We start from the raw sequence: 17,893 nt of genomic DNA, 5'->3' as shown, positions 1-17,893 counted from the left end.
GCGCACAGGAAGACGGGAAGTGACGTATACAATTTGCGGATGGCACAGTGAAAAAAGTCCTTAGATAAAAAGGTGGGCGTGGCCAAACAGAAACGTCATATTTGAGTGGCGTTTATGATTTGAGTTAATGGTGACTGCACACCTTTTCTTCTCAACTTACCTGTTAGCCATAAACACCCACCTGTGGCCATCCCTTCATTATGCATTCACATCTGGGGTCTTAGTCAGACTGGAATACAAATGTTAAAGTTGCACATTAATAACTAATACTTGCTCACCTAATCATTCATCTGGCCCTTTGGGGAACATCCTAACGACACACTGCAGTTTGGACTTTTTTTGTTATAAATGTTAGCATAACATTTTTATATATTAATGTATGCAATATACATATATTATTACATATTAATATATGTACTATATGGAGCAAGATGGAGTACATGTGTGTGAATAAAAAAGAGAATGGGGGAAGTTGCAAGGTGTAGAGGTAGTGAAGGAAAATAATTTTGAATTCAACCTTCCAAAGCAATAAGGGAGTGTGGTAAAGAAGTAAAGAAGAGCAGGAAGAAGGGTGGAATGAGTGGGGGATTGATCTGTGAAACAAATGTTGTGAGACCACCAATGTTGTACGGTTTGGAGACTTTGCCGCAGACAAAAGGATGGTTAAGATAGTTTGGACATGTGCAGAGGAGGGATGAGAGGTATATCGGGAAAAGATTGTCAGATTCTGTAAGAAGCCGCCATGCAGGAGGAGAGGATGAAGGCCCAAGAGAAAGTTTATGGGTGTGGTGTGGGAGGAGGACATGCGGGAGGCTGGAGCGACTAAGGAAGATGTGGTTGACAGTGTTATACCCCTATCTCACCTACGCGGTTTGACTCACAGTGAGATGCGGAGTTAGGCACCATGAGTCGCCGTGATTGCCCGCCGATGTTCTGCTGGCGTTCCGCTGGAAATGGCGTCCTCAGTTAATCTATTAGGGCGCTAGGGTGATGCTGATCACGCAGGATGCTGTACCACATACCTGGTGTACATACCAGGGTGCCCTTATTTCTGTTCCCACTTTTAGTAATGCTGTAATTGCTAGTCAGGTGAGACTCCTGTGAGACTGAAATTGTCAGGAATACTTCTGTATATGTTTATATAAAGTTTCTTCTTGACAATGTTTCTTGTTACAAGCACAATACAAATGAAATTTACGAAGTTCTGTAAGAACCGCAAGCTTCCGCAAGGACCAACTGGTATGTACACCAGGTATGTGGTACAGCATCCTGCGTGATCAGCATCACCCTAATTGCCTAGCGCCCTAATAGATTAACTGAGGAAGCCATTTACATGGTGCTCCATCCTGCCATGACTCACCTAGACAACGCCGACACCTAAGCCAGGATGTTGTTTCTAGATTTCAGTTCCACTTTTAACACAGTTAGCCCTTTCAAGCTAGCCCTGAAAACAGCTAGACTTCCTTATGTACAGACCACAGTCTGAATAACCTCACCTTCTCCAGTCTTACCCTCAGCACTGTAGTTCCTCAGGAATGCGTATTGTCCCCTCTCTTATACAGTACTCTCTTTTCACTTATGACTGCGTACCTGCCAATGCCTCCAACAGCATTATCAAATTCGCAGATGACAGCATGGTGGTGGGCCTGATCAGAGGTAACGACGAGACAGGGAGGAGATCAAGCATCTGGTAACATTGTGTGAAGCCAACAATCTGGAACTAAACACCAAGAGGATGAAAGAGATCATTGTGGACAAGCTGGCAATCACATTCATGTTCCCATTCACATCAACGGAGCTGCTGTCGAGCGAGTAACCAGCTTTAAGTTCCTTGGAGTCCATATCTCTGAGGACCTCATCTGGTCTCTGAACTCTTCTTTCCTGATCAGGAAGGCACAGCAACATCTGTACTTTCTGTCGCACCTGTGTTCCGGGATACTGGAGAACATTTACTGCTGTACTATTGAGACCATTCTTACAAACTGCATCTCAGTGTGGTACAGAAATTGCACTGCTCAGAACTGTAAAGCCCTTCAGAGAGTGGTGAAAACTGCCCAATGAATCATTGGCACCCAGCTACCCACCCTGGAAGACATTTACAAGAGACGCTGTCTGCCAAGGGCGAGAGGCGTTATTAAAGATAACTCTCATCCAAATTATGGATTGTTCACTCTGCTTCCATCGGGCAGGCTAAAAAATAGACTGAAAATTTGCCTTTTTTCCTGCGGCTATTACTGCACTAAACAGCTGACCATGGACTGTTAGCTAACACATCACTGCACTGTCACTTTCTGTTAATATTGCACTTCACTGTTTATATTGCACTACATTGCTTCATTTTTTTTATCAATAATTATGCTCATCATTCCAATACTATATATTCCACCAGTATTTATTCTGTATTTACTGTACTGTAAAAATTAGAACTCACACATGTATATCCTGTTACTTTTGAAACATAAGTTTATCCTGTTACTTTTGACACACACTTCCTAACATCTAATTCAGCTAATCCACTGCAATGTTCAAACAGTTACACTGTATTATACAGTACACCATTATAGACATCGATATATGTATACAGTACATATATATTCCACATCTTTATTACCAAATGCATATTTTGTTTTTATATTACATTGTATTTATTTATTGTAAATAGGCCACTTATGCACTTCTGGTTGGCTGCTTACAGCATTTCATTGGCTCTGTACATTTACTTTGCACAATGACAATAAAGATGAATATAATCTAATTTAATCTAATCTTATCTAATCTATGGTTGCACTTTGTTACATGCCGGGAAAGATGATGCCCTAATGATATCTTGTTGTTATTTATACACTGTTATTTATGACAATACATTTAATTCATTGATAAGTTAATTGATTGATTTATTGATTAACTGATTAATTGATCGTTTTTTTTTTTATTTGTTTGTTTTTTTAAGAAAAAGCTTTGTCCTCTCCCAGTGGCATTGCTTGTCAGGCAGGCAAATTGGGAGGCCCCAAGAACTGACAAGCTAATTTATTATTTATAAGATAATGGTGATGAATGCTGGTTAGAGAGACCCCCTATTTACTAACCTGTTTTGTCCCTAGTCTGTTTAGTTCCTTGTCTGTTTAAACTCCTTTCTGTTTCACTTCTAGTCTGTGTAAGCTCCTAGTCTGTTTAGGCTCCAGTTCTGTTACTGGTTCCTACTTGATAAATATTCTGTTTAAAACCTACTTTGGCAAAAAGCCATTGTCCTTAGTTCATGTTTTGTTTTCTTATTAAAGACTCACACAATCACCTCTGCGTCTATGCCTTAACCATTAACCACAGCCCACATTCATGACAGCCGATTCCAAAAAAGTTGGGACACTGTACAACTTGTGATTAAAAACAAAATGCAATGAAGTAGAAGTTTCAAATTTCAATTTTTTTGTCAGAATTAGATTATAGATAACATATCGAATGTTGAAATGAGACATTTTGTAATGTCAGGCCAAATATTGGCTCATTTTGGATTTCATGAGAGCTACACATTCCAAAAAAGTTGGGACAGGTAGCAATAAGAGGACAGAAAAGTTAAATATACATATACGAATCAGCTGGAGGACCAATTTGCCACTTATTAGATCAATTGGCAACATGATTGGTAAAAAAGGAGCCTCTCAGAGTGGCAGTGTCTCTCAGAAGTCAAGATGGGCAGAGGATCACCGATTCCCCCAATGCTGCTGGAAAAAATATTGGTGCAATATCAGAAAGGAGTTTCTCAGAGAAAAATTTCAAAGAGTTTGAAGTTATCATCATCTACAGTGCATAATATCATCCAAAGATTCAGAGAATCTGGAACAATCTCTGTGCCGGAAGACCATACTGGATGCCCATGATCTTCGGCACTTAGACGGCACTGCATCACATACAGGAATGCTACTGTGATGGAAATCACAACATGGGCTCAGGAATACTTTCAGAAAACATTGTCGGTGAACACAGCGGGAGGAGGACAACCTAAGTTGTTATCAGCACTCAGTTCAGAAGCCTGCATGTCTGATGGTATGGGGTTGCATGAGTGCATGTGGCATGGGCAACTTACACATTAGGAAAGGCACCATCAGTGCTAAAAGGTATATCCAAGTTCTAAAACAACATATGCTCCCATCCAGATGCCGTCTCTTTCAGGGAAGACCTTGCATTTTCCAACATGACAATGCCAAACCACATACTGCATCAATTACAACATCATGGCTATGTAGGAGAAGGATCCAGGTACTGAAATGGCCAGCCTGCAGTCCAGATCTTTCACCGATAGAAAACATTTGGCGCATCATAAAGAGGTAGATGCGACAAAGAAGACCTAAGACAGTTGAACAACTAGAAGCCTGTATTAGACAAAAATGGGACAAAATTCTTATTCCTAAACTTGAGCAACTTGTCTTCTCAGTCCCCAGACGTTTGCAGACTGTTATAAAAAGAAGAAGGGATTCCACACAGTAATAAACATGGACTTGTCCCAACTTTTTTGAGATGTGTTGATGCCATGAAATTTAAAATCAACTTATTTTTTCATTAAAATTATACATTTTCTCAGTTTAAACATTTGATATGTCATCTATGTTGTATTCTGAATAAAATATTTTTAAAAAATAACTTCCACTTCATTGCATTCTGTTTTTTCTTTTTTTTTTTTTTTTACAATTTTCCCAACTTTTTGGGAATCGGATTTGTAGATTTTTTTCTCCGGTTCTGCAGCAGTTATATTTCCATCTACAAAATTATTTATCAAATTGTCTGGGTTTAGATTTAAAGTCAATATTTTAACTAATATTTTAAATTTTGCCAAGGAAAACAATCATGAAGGGATCAGTACTACATACTGTATATTTAGTGTAAAGGGTAAAGGGTAAAGGGTTCAGTAAAGGGTTTAGTCCTAGTTAATTTTGTTATGGTATTAAATAAGAATTTGAGAGTATTTTTATTGTCTTCTATATGAGTACACAGATGCTTTGAACTGGCAGAACTAGGAGCTATAGCTCAGGATGTTGTCCTTCCATGCTATTTGAAAAACTAGCAATTTAGTTTGATGCCATTAATATTTCAATGTTTTGAGTGGTCTGGTTTAAAGTGCATGTCAAAATTAAAATTAAAATGTTATTTGTCAGATACACAGTCATACACAGTACGATATGCAGTGAAATGCTTACACGACTGCCAGTGACCTTAAAAAATAATAAAAGCTTCTACATAAGAAAATAAATATGAATAAAAGAAATACGTTAAAAATCAAATTAACTAGTAAAATATGCTGTACGCATGTGTGATTATTATGGTATATTTACCAGGTGTACGTCCATTTTCTTTAATGAATTTTAATGAATTTTAAGAGCAGCTACATTATTCACGGCATTTAACAATTTCCATTGTAAAATTAGAAATTCCTCCACTGTGGAAGAAATAAAAGTATATCCTATGCAGCAATCTCCCATTTATCCACTCCTAACTTACTACAATTCGGAGCTACAGATCCTCCTGAACCTTCTTGCACCTCTAGAAACACAGCCTCTTTTGCTCTTACTGTATACAAAGACATATATATTATAAAAACGCTCTGAGGTCTGATAAGTTTGCTTATTACAATTGGCTACTTAGATTTGGTGAAGGTGGCACAAAAGTCTTGTTTTTTCACGTCATTACCCGGAAGTTACTATAACAGAGCTGATATTCTAAGTGAAATGGAATGTGGAAATATAAAGAGAAACTTGAGACATTTACAGAACTAAATGTTTTATTCTTTATTCTATATCTTTATATGTTCTTTATCGGGCCTCCAATAGCTTCACAATCTTGCTACAGTATATCCAGCAGTACAGCACTCCCTCTCGTTTAATATTGCTTAATTATAACTCACTCCACAACTTCTTTGCTGATTCTCCTTTGACTGTTCTCTTTTCTTTTACACCTCCCATCTTAGATTTTATATACCTAAGTTCAAATGTTTAACGTCAGCTCGATCCTCTACTACTTAGCTGGTAAAATTCTGTTCAACTCACTCACTTTCCTCATAGCTTGTACTATTCTCTCCTCTCTCATTTCTGGCATTGCTCCATCATCAGCTTTAATATCGCCTTTCCTTAAAAAAAAATGCTAATCCTAATAATCTTAATAATTTCTGTTTTCTTTAAATCATCCATTCATTAAAAAAAACTGAAAAAAGTAATTTCATAAGCGCTTTATTAATAAAGCTTTCCCTGGGTCTTACCGTTGTATGACCCAGGGAAACTCAGGAGAGTTCTTACAAAACTAATGCATGATCAAGTAGATTATGCAATACGCATGTTCGAAATGTCAAAAACAATGTTGAAAAAGTTGCTATTCATCATGTATCCAGGTATGCATGAATGTGATGGAATTGCTCAGTCCGTTTAGTGTTTGTCTGCGGATGCTAAAATAAAACATTTCCCTAGGTCTTAGCATTGAAAGAGCTCGGTAAGATTTGTACTGTATAGTAATACACATTCATACTCACCTTAGAGACAATACTTGTTTTGAATAATTTTAGTCTGGGTTTTATACTAAACATTGTGTGATGCTATCCTCTTAACCATTTTTGTCTTGTTAGATTTGAGTGCAGCCCTCGACACCAACTCACACACTATTTTTATTAAACTGCTTATTGTAGCTGCTTTTAGCATGACTGACAGCCATCTTACCTGGTTCATTTCATACCTCTTTAACTATACACAGTTAGTTAAAAACTTTTCTTAGTCTATCCCTGTCAGCTGTGGTGTTCCCCAAGGCTCTGTCCTTGGCCCAGTTCTGTTCCATCTATCTTCTCCCTCTTGGTCATATCTTTAAAAAAGTCTTTATACATTTCCATTGTTACTGTATGCAAAAGACACATAGCTTTACATCTCCACAAAGCCAGACTCTGCTCACCTTCCTCTCCCTCCAAACTCAAAAGCAATAAATCTCGAATAAATCTTAAAAGAGTCGAAATCTACTTTATCACCAGTCAACATTTTCTCCCTCTGCATCGATGGTTCCTAAGTAACTCGCTTTCACCAGGTCAAAAACCTGGGGTTTTGTAAATAAGTTGTAAATAAGTTTGATAGCATTCTGTCCTTCCATTCCCATACACTCAAAAAAATTAACCTCGCTACCTGTTACATGTACTAAAATGTAATATGTGTTTTGTACATAATAATTTCATGTTTCCAAGATGAACATGAATAAATTATGTTGTATTTGCATGAAATTTAACAACTTAACATGTATTAGATTTGAATCATGTTAAAATAAACCAAAGAGATCTTGTCACTATGAAAAACAGGAATATCAGAGCAAACATCACGAGAAGATATCACGAGAAGAGAACACAGTTTGTTGAGAAGACAAGCGTTTGGCGGGCGTGTGGAAAAGGTAAGCAGGAATCAATTCCGATTTTTCAAAAATAGAAACGAAATACTGAACATAAATATCACCTGATGTTTAGCGATGTTTAGTCACATTATTTTGGTTGAAGCTATTTCTTGTATTTTTAATCACACTTAAAATACCGACGGTTATATGTGCGTGCTTAATCTGTGGTTCGGTTCTGGTTTCGGTCTGCTCTCATGAATTGTGAAGCGATAGGAACAAAGTAAAGATATTTTTCATTTGCTAAATTAAGTATTATAAATTTTAATGGAATATTATCTCTGTAATTTTTTTTTACAGCAGTTTGTGACTAAAAAGTGTCCTGTCTGCATCTGACTTCAAGAGTTTCCTGACCAACCGTCTCTAACCGTCATATTTAAAAGTCGTTATGACTTGATAAGAAAGAGCAAAGAGGAAACGTTGGAGAGTAAAACTGTAAGAGCTCTGATAGTTAAGGAGGAGCAAGATTATAAAGTGCTTAAAAGTGCTTAAAACGTACAGTTATAAAGTACAAAATGTTTCTGTTGGTGTTTAATTTTTTTTCTATGATTAATACTTATTTGTGGTGTTTTATGTTTTGTACATCTTTTTAAATTGAGACTTCATTTGTAAGTTGCTGCTGGTGTAAAATAAAAATCTCAGTTTTATCTCGTTTGTCTTATGCTTCCTTCCTTTACAGAATTCTGTTGACCAGGGCTTGAAATTTAAATTTACTTGAGTTGGATCAACTTCATTTACAACTAAAGATTTGTTGTACCAATGCTTCTCATTTATGTTAACAGTATTAAATTATGTTGAACGCAGCTGTTGTAAATAAGTTAAATAAACCTAATAAAATTAATTTGACTGAACCTAAGAACATTAGGTTGTGCCAACAAAATTGCTTAATGCTGAAAGGAAGCAATTAGCCATATTTATTTCTTATTTATAGTCTTTTATTTTAAGGTCACGAGCAGTTGTCTAAGCATTTCACTGCATATTGTACTGTGTATAACTGTGTATGTGAAAAATAAAATTTGAATTTACGCCCACCCTTCAACAATTTCTCTGTCTCCCTATCAAATACCGCATAAAATTCTCTTCTTCACTTTTAAGCACTTTATAATCTTGCTCCTCCTTAACTATCAGAGCTCTTACAGTTTTACTCTCCAACGTTCCCTCTTTGCTCTTTCTTATCAAGAATCATCTTTACATCCCCTGCCCGCCTGACCGCCATGGGCTCTAGAGCCTTTAGCTGCACCACTCCTCATCTCAGGAATGCTCTTCCAGAAAGCATCCCTAATATAGATTCTCCAACCGCATCCAAATCACGTCTTAACACCCGTTTATTCAGAAATGCCTATCCCGCATGATTAACGGCTGCACTCAAATTCTTACTGTATATAACTTTATCTGTTATTAGGTGATAACTCTGTCAATTATAGTATCTAATTTCCTTTTACTGTAATTTACTACTTTGTAAATTGTAATTTACTACTACTAATGAATTTTATATAGTGACCTTGGGTGACTAGAAAGGTCACCCGAACTATGAGGACAGCCTTATTATTATTATTATTATTATTATTATTATTATTATTATTATTGTTATTGCTTGTTTGTTTGTTTTTTGTGGGTCAGACAGCAATCCATTCATTGTTGCTAAATCAGGCAGAAAAACCCTGTTTGCCCTGGCTATGGATTCAGTCATAAAGCTACTGGTGCCCCTAAAGGCCTAACTAATTTTTACTGTCTCCTATACCTAGAGCGGTTCCACTAGAATGGTCTGCTCAGTACAGTTGGTTAAATTCCAATGCCTATAGACACATCACCTATAATTTGTTTTTACAAACACATGCACACAAGCAGGCACTTGCACACACACAAGCATCAGGACAGTCCTCACGAGAATGTGTTTCGTCTGGCTAGTATAGGAGATACAGTATTTATTGAGAATAATTGAGAAAAAGATATATTTCCGTTTATACTTTAAATTATATACTATAAATTATACTGTTTATACTATAATATTACAATTAAAATAGATGCCTAAAGTTAGTGTTAATGATTCTTATTGTTAAATATTGTTAAATATTGCATAGAAACTAGTGTTTTTTTTTTATTTTACAAAAAATTGCTTATGTAGTATGAATTTAAATAACATTAGTTTATAAAGTAATAACAGTTCCATCATCCTCCATGGCCATTTGAGGAATCATAAGGCGCTGTCTCACATCTGGGCTCAATGTGCTCAAGATGTCAAAGGTGCTAGATGCTTTCTGTCTGAATGAAGGGTTGCTCCTGTAATGTTGCTTTGACTTCATATCTTTGTTTAGAGGAACACTGGAACCAGGATAAGCTGTGTAATTGAGACAAGGCTGTGAGTAGCACAATTCTTGCGAGTAGGGTTGGCGACTTCTCTGATGACTATGAAAGCCAGTTTGAGAAGATATTAAGGCCATTTTAGTCCTAGGGCCCTTGAAGGAGGGTTTTACAGATTTCTCCACAACCATATCAGAATCATCATCACTCACAGAGTCGTTACGCCTCCAAAAATAGGACCCCATAATCATAGGAAGTCCTGGGTAGCTTACAGAGCCCTCGCCATCAAGCAGGGGTTCTGGGTTCGGGGAGGGTACGATGGGATTTCTTGTGTTTTTGCTCTGGTTTGCTGGTCTTACGGTGATAATTAGGTTGTGGCTATTAGCAATCATCATGTCTGTAACTTGATCCAGTGTCTTGCCTAACACGTCAATACCGTTGACCTCAAGGATCTGGTCATTAACGGCCAAAAGACCACAACTCTCAGCCAATCCACCAGGAACCATTCTTGAGATAAAGATCCCTGGAACTTTTTCAAGTCCACGTGAAGTTATATTAAATGTGATTCCATCACGGATGTAGAAACCCAAAGGTCTGTCTGAGCCCTGGTGGTACAGACGAACTCTTCTGTGGCATTCAGGCAAGATGTCAGCATCAATTATGGAGGAGACTGGACGGAAGTTCAGCGGCACTCCGATCTGAATGTGTCCTCTGCGAGTGACATCAGCACGTATTGTACTGGTGGACTTCTTTCTCCTGGTCACACAGATAGTACTATTGTTAACTTCTTCCAATTCCTCTGTAAAACATCCAAACAGCAGTATCATTAAATGACCACAATGAACGTAAAATAAGAAAAATGACCTTAGAAAAAATAATAATAAAAATATTTTTTTTAGTTTTAGTTCTATTAAAAAAATATATTTTTAGTTCTATTTTTTTAGTTCGATTTTTCCTAGTTTAATTTAATTTTTTTATTTAATTTCTATCGTATTTCTTTTATTCATATTTATTTCTTATTTGTAAACTTTAATGCTCTTTTAGGGTCAATGGCAGTCGTATAAGCATTTCACTACATTTCGTACTGTATATGTTTGTGTATGTGACAAATAAAAATTGAATTTGAATTTGAATATAAGACAATTAATCTTGGCTCTTAGCAGCTGATTAAAACTATGAATACATGTTTGCAAGACTGCATAGTGTTAAAAGTCTTATTATAGTACCCCAAATGTACCATGTTTTAGGATATCCATATCTATTATCGTATATCATTATGCAAGTACAGTATTTTAGATTTCCTGAAGTCATATTAATTTAACAGCAAAAACAATAAAAGCACACAAAAAGAAGAGAAATTTGAAGAACATTTCAAAACAATCTTTTAACCTACATATGCGTCCAACTTAGTATACTCAAAAAGTATATGTTCCAGGACATCTGTGTTAAATAAAAGAAAGGTTTTGTCTGTACACTGGTCAGAACTCGCTCTATCAATGATCAATGATAAACCAGTTTCAGAAAAATTTAGGTCTGTATTTCTGTCTGTCTGTCTGTCTGTTTGTCTGTCTGTCCAGCCAGGCGTGAGATACTTAACCTTACAATATCTTAATTCTTTATAGTAATAATTTGAGCAGGGAGTTCTGCTGTACAAAAAAACATGTATGTGGGCTTCAACTTGAAATAATAATATCACTGATTACAATAAAGCTGATCAGCGTATTGTTAGCTTATACCTATTTACCATTTCTAAACCTGAATTATAACATTCTTACAACTGGTAGAGAGATGCCTATACCAAACCATTTTCAGCACGAAAGTGCTCCTGTGTACACGGCGAGATCCTTAAAGACATGGTTTGTCAAGGATGGTGTGAAAGAACGTTAGTGGCCTGTACAGAGATCTGACCGTCAACCATTTAAATACATTTTTAATTAACCAAGCAAATCGAATGCTTTTTTGATTGAATGGGCAAATCTCACCAACCATGCGTTAAAATCCATAGGAAAGCTTTCCCAGTGTATGGCAGGGGGAACCAAGTCCATATAAATGCCTATGGATTTGAATTTTTTTTTCTTTTTCAGCAAGCACATACAGTAAGTGCGTGATGGTGCGGTGTCCACATACATTTGGCCATACAGTGTATTTGTAGGAATGACTGTACATTAAATTTTTTTTTCATAAGAAGCTATGTATTAGCAGGACTTTCTTAATAATGGTTTGGTTTTTTAGCGTTCAGAGATCTCTTCTAAATTACAAATAAATATGACTGGAAGATTTTGTCATGTAAACAAGTCTATCACAACACACTGGGAAGAAATTACATTTAAGTGCATGTCATTCCTGATGAGATAAATTACTTCCTGTTAGAGATTGAGAGGCTAAAAGGAAAAAAAACATGGCTTGATGAGTGCTCTGATAAACAGCCATTTACACACAGCAGATAAGAAGGAGAAGGAGTCATGGGAACAACCAGCAAACTTCTATGATACTTTATAGCAAAACAATGTAACAAAAACTTTTCCATATAAAACTATTGTAGATTGGTTAAAAGTCCATTCAACAAGATTTAATTTAACATTGTGGGTTTATTGATTTATCCAATACTGCATATGTCTTTTTTAATGATTTCATCCAACCCTGTAAGAACGTATTAAACCTCGTACTAAACTGCAAGCTTTAAATGAGGATATTGGTGTCTACATATAGCTTAACCATCCTTCTATGTAGAAATCTTTGTAGTCCAACTAGGGACTGTATCAGCCAATGGTGACCAATGTATTTATTCCCATTTATACAATCGTGGTAGGACCTCTGGTCAACATTCACACGCACACTGTGGGCAACTTGACAACGTTGTTAAGTCTAATCTGCATGTCTTTGGACTGTGGGAGGAAACCCACCAAGCATAGAGGGAACATAAAAACTCCATGCACACCTAATCGAGGTGGGAATCAACCACGTACCCTGGAGGTGCAAGGCAACAATGCTAACCATTATGTCACCACGCAGCCACTTATAGCTTATAGCTAGACTTTCTGATATAGAGCACATTCTCTTAAAATCCGCATCCATGTTATGGAATGTACAGATGTGGCAGGAGGAACGTTTAGCTCCCTGGACATGTTAATGTGCTGAGATCTCCTGCAATATTTTGTCTACCTGGACAATTCCTTGGATGTTTACCTGGACAATTCCTTGGATCCTTGGATTATTTTGCCCCCTCTCATGACTTTGGACATGAAATAATGCCTACCGTTCCGTATTTATAGCAAACCTGACGGCATACCTTGCAGCTGGATGAAGATGCGCAGAATCGGCTGTGCAGTAGATACTGCTTTATGAAAATTATCGTCGTTATTTATTGGCAGTAAGTCTCCATGTACGTCTGCATAGCTGATGTAGATTTCTGTGCGAAACAGTTTGTGTAGGTTGACGATAAACTGAGAGAAGTCCTTAAACACACCAGGCTCATGGCGATCCAGAGAGAATCTCCTAAACTCCGCACCAAACTTTAGAAGAAAACGAATAATTATATAACAACAATTACAGCAAAAATGTTGAGTGGTAAAATAGTGTTGTAGTGATCAGCTGTCCAAATGGACATGAATCTGAACTGTAAGAGCAAATTAAATTGTGTGTCACAAAATAAAACCTAAAGGCTAATGCAGTCTTTGCTATTGATATTTAATGCACTGAAAAAAAACTTTAAAAAAAATCTACCAATGAATCTACCAATATACAAACGTTAACATACCTTGCTTTTCACTTCAACAACAGAGCGAGAGCGCCAAGTCGATGATTTGCACAAACTTCGGATCATTTTTCCGTTATAATCCGGTCCTGGGAAGTTTCATTTGCTGAGTATTACCAGAGAATGCCTACACATTATGGCACAGGAAAAGCAGCTCTGATCGCTGACTAATGTGCTGAGGAGGAGCGTGTAAATGACTGTGATGGCATCATCTCCCCAAGGAATTTATGCACTTTGACATTCAAAATTGTTCAGTGTAATTACTCCTTCAGCGTAGGACATCTTCTCAAGGAAACCCCACAAACTGGAGGAAGTGGTCAGATGAATGCTGTAGGCAAATCGGCATTAAGATTATCTGGGATTCATGTTCTGAGAATGTGTTTTCCAATGTTTTCCTGTTGTTAAATGTTAGATGTCAGATATGAAAATGATTATATATATTTTTTGTTTTATTATAGCAATATTGTTCAGATCGTGAAAAATTGCTTTAAAACAACCAAGACTGCTGTCCTGAGAATAGTACATTATACAAATAATACTTGCCAGCACTGGACCACTGGTAACCCCCTTCAAAGGGTAGGTATATGAGGAATAAAAAACTGTATAGAAACCGATGGGCTACAGTCAGTTATTCCTGTACCTATGGAGTGAACACACACACACACACACACACACTAAAATGGGCAAAAAAATAAATGAATAAAAAAAATTTAAGGTGCACACTCTATTTTCATTCAATAAGCTTTAGCTTTGATTCTCACAATATGGTGGTTAATTTATATGTGAAGGTGATTCCTCATGCTCCCAGAACCACTCTCTCACAATTTGAGTCCTGGAATACATGCCGTGCCATTGGGGAAGAATAACTGATGTGATAATCTGGTCATTCAGCACATAAAGGTCGTCCACTGACTATTTTTTATTTTTTTTGCCACAAAAACATTGCTAAGCCTAGACCTCAGGTTGAGGAACTCAAGCCCCAGATCACAACACTGCCTCCAGAGGCTTGGAATGGGTACATTGCTTCATGTACTTCCCTTCTTACCCTGGCGTGCCCATTGCTCAATCTGGACTCATCAGACCACATAGACTTTTCTCCATTGCTCCAGTTTTTATGCTTTTATGTTTTGTTTTGTTTTGTTTTATTAGCAAGTGGTTTTCTTATGGCCACACATTATGTGTGTAGAGAAATGCGTACACTTTTACTACCATGCAAATTCACCAAGTGTTTAAGCAATCTCAATTCATGATTTTTTTTCACATTTTACCCACAAAGTTGACGGTTCAGCGCTATCCTTCCATGTTTTAAGAATGTGTCGAAGGGTTCTTACACAGTTCCAATTATTTTAAGTCTCCTAGTTGTTTTCTTTGCTTAATGCTGGGCAATAATTTTCCCCTTCTGAATTGGCGATTTTCTTTATAGCCAGGCAGTGAGTACAAAACAATGCCATGAGCAAAGATGCCTTAAATTTTTTTTTACATCAATAAGACTTCCATACAGAGCACTAAAGAGCAATAAAATAAACACAGTCAATATCTGGTGTAAAAAAAATATTTGCTTAAAAATTATAAAATACTGTGTTAGTTTGATAGTGTTAGATAGGTATTTGTGGAGTTTGATAAGTAAGACAGCTGTTAGGTTTTGCTGAGCGTACTGGATAACATCCTATACCAGAGTTCTTCTGGTAACTTTGTCACATTTGCTCCTTTCTACTTATTATTCAAAACCCACATTTGTTTTTTTGTTTCCATCTGAAAACTGGTTTGTCATGTCATTTATAATTCAATTCGATTTTATTTGTATAGCGCTTCTAACAATGGTCTTTGGCACAATAATATATATGATGTTGCTTTTTTATGAAGATACAAATGAAAAGGGTGTTTTCCATCTGACTGTTAGCTCGTTCAGAAGGCAGCTCCCTCATCACCTCACTGTTATATTTACACTGCAATAGGTTTCAGAAGCTGCTTTCATCAGATTTAAAACACTTTTACCTTTTGACAAAGACAAAAATAAGCCAGCACCCACTACTTAAAGGCACGTATCACACCCTGTTCAACACCAATATAATTTTGAGCCTTTAACACTGCCTTTAACTCAAGCCTTTGTTTGATTTAGCACTTTGATTTTAACTACAGTATATGAAATAGTTATACACACACAAACACTATATGGATATATTGCCAAACCTATTAATTATTGAATTCATGTGTTCCAATCAGGCCCCTTATGCCCAGTTAAAGACATATTGGACAATGCTACTGTATGCTTCCAACTTTGGGGCTTTAACCATTTGGGGAAGGCCTTTTTCTATTTCAACATGATTGGGTCATGGGTCAATAAGTTCCGTGAGGAAGAACTTGACCGGCGCTAACAGAGATTCCTCGCCTCAACCACATCGAGCACCTTTGGGACGAACTGGAACAGAGATACCGAGCCAGGCCTTCTTGTCCAAAATCAGTGCCTGACCTCATAAATGCTCTACAGAATGAAAGGACGTGAATTTCCACAGTACCTTGCACACAGCCTTTCAAGAATAGTGGATGCTGTTGTAGCTGCAAAAGGAAAATCAATTTCATATTGAAGTACATGGATTTGAATACAATGTCATTGTCGGTTTGGCCAAATGTTGTTTCTTTTCTTTGCTGTACTTCCTCCTGGGTTTTGGCTCAGTGGTATTTTTAGTCCCTAACCTAATAAATGAACACAAGGATGTATTTGTAGAAACTAAAAAAATTGCTATGAATAAGGGCATATTCTCAATGCTGTCAATGTAAATTGACATAGGTGAGTTATCAGACAAAGAACAAAAAGGGACTGTGATTAAAATGTCAAAAGGGACACAGACTTGAAATTTGAATAACTTTTGAAGTTGATTGAAGTCAGTGGTCCAGAAGGTTCAGTTGTGTTTCGCTGCAGGGAATGCTGCCATCTATGGGTACTCCTGTCAAAAAAGAGTTTGCTATTCAACGCATGAGTGCTAATTTTGTCAGCTATTTTTAGTTTTATTCTTAGTCTTAGTCCCAGGATAAATGTCCCTGTTAGTTTTTATCATTTTTAGTCAATCTTATACTATTGTTGACTTATGATGAACCGTACTTATGGACACCACGCGAACCGTTTTAGGGCATAACACACAGATTCAGTGCGTTTTCTGTGTGTTTAGAAGGTGGCACGCGCTACATGGCCAAGGAAGCTCTTCAGTTCTTCATTCTTGAAGAGAAAATAGGTCCAGCAGAGGACATTTAAGCAAGCTGCTACTGTATGACAATATGTAAGTTATTAAGTCTTATATAACTCTTATTCTGATAATATTAAACTAGTATATTAGTAAATATTTTCCTCACCTCAGCTAGCTTTTGTCAACTTTTGTGAAACATTAGCTTTCAATGTCATTTACATTGTTTAGTGTAGCATGTAGATAACTCTGCTAACATTTCAAGATTCAAAGAACTTTTTTAATCCCAGAGGGAAATTGCTTCGTCTTAGTTATACAGTTGCTTTAATTGATTTACCAGGAAGAAAGGAAAAGATTAGATGAGGAAAAAATTATATTAGACAGGAAAAAATAAAATTAAAGAAATAAAAAATTTAAGAAAAATAACAATAAATAGGAGTAAAATAGAATAGAATTAAATATATTACACAACTAAGTTACATGTTGCACTAGAAATGCAGTGTAAATGAAAAGAAATATTAAACTGATGTATTCAAATATTGCACTTGGAACTTGAGTTGTGGGAACAGTAGTGACGTAAAAGATTATTGATTATAAGTAGCTCCTGTCCTGTAGTAAAAACGTTACAGAGAAGAGTTATATAATTTAATGGCCATTGGGAGAAAAGATCTTCTCTGGTGCTCTGTAGAACACCTGGTCATAATCAGTCTCTGGCTAAAATTGCTCCTCTGGTCGGAGAGAACTCTGTATAGAACTCTGTTTCTGGATTTATGTGGTGTAAATGTTCACAATGCCTTTTGTTTAGCTTGTATTTACAAATACCTGCTTAGGTGTAAATGTTTAGAATGTGTTAAATATGTATGTAAAGCATGTCCAGTGTTCGCTAATGTTTTGGGTGTAAATGTTTGAGATGCACTACATGGTCTCTGATGGAGACACGGTGAAGAGGAGGGTGAAATTACAAGGTACATTGACTACAAAGACATTCCCATGTCCCGCACCTGTGACTGCGTACAACCAGCACATAGGGGACATTAGTTATTACAGTACTACACTGCACAGCACCATGAAGTGGTACAGAAAGATTTTTCTACACTTCTTGGACATTGCGGCCACCAGTGCTTTAATTGTGCATAAAGAACTATATGGTAACTTGTCTTTGTGGTGTCTCACAGGAAGTAGCACCAAAACGGACAAGTAGTGACCATGTACCAGTTCCAGGAGCTGAGTTTACCTTGGATGCCAAAGATTGTTACCA

At 36.8% G+C, this 17,893-nt stretch overlaps 1 protein-coding gene across 1 annotated transcript; it reads right to left on the bottom strand.

Moving 5' to 3' along the window:
- Window positions 1-9,311: 9,311 nt before the first annotated feature.
- pard6ga (par-6 family cell polarity regulator gamma a) lies at window positions 9,312-13,626 on the bottom strand. The gene is made up of 3 exons (XM_053494898.1): window positions 13,460-13,626; window positions 12,992-13,214; window positions 9,312-10,501 (listed from the first exon to the last, which is right to left on the bottom strand). Exons 1-3 carry the CDS (start codon window positions 13,523-13,525, stop codon window positions 9,549-9,551), a joined length of 1,242 nt encoding a protein of 413 aa, XP_053350873.1. The 5' UTR covers window positions 13,526-13,626; the 3' UTR covers window positions 9,312-9,548.
- Window positions 13,627-17,893: the final 4,267 nt, after the last annotated feature.

Source organism: Clarias gariepinus, chromosome 4, assembly GCF_024256425.1.
Source record: "Clarias gariepinus isolate MV-2021 ecotype Netherlands chromosome 4, CGAR_prim_01v2, whole genome shotgun sequence".
NCBI classification, from domain to species: Eukaryota; Metazoa; Chordata; class Actinopteri; order Siluriformes; family Clariidae; genus Clarias; species Clarias gariepinus.
The sequence above is the reverse complement of the archived record's forward strand: the minus strand, read 5'-3'. Positions and strand labels throughout refer to the sequence as shown.

Excerpts from the sequence above, each read along its gene's own strand:
- pard6ga (XM_053494898.1), bottom strand. The coding sequence starts at position 13,525 with ATGATCCGAAGTTTGTGCAAATCATCGACTTGGCGCTCTCGCTCTGTT. Across the intron at positions 13,215-13,459 it reads TTGTTGAAGTGAAAAGCAAG|TTTGGTGCGGAGTTTAGGAG; the intron begins GTATGTTAACGT and ends TTTCTTCTAAAG. Across the intron at positions 10,502-12,991 it reads CATCTTCATCCAGCTGCAAG|AGGAATTGGAAGAAGTTAAC; the intron begins GTATGCCGTCAG and ends GATGTTTTACAG.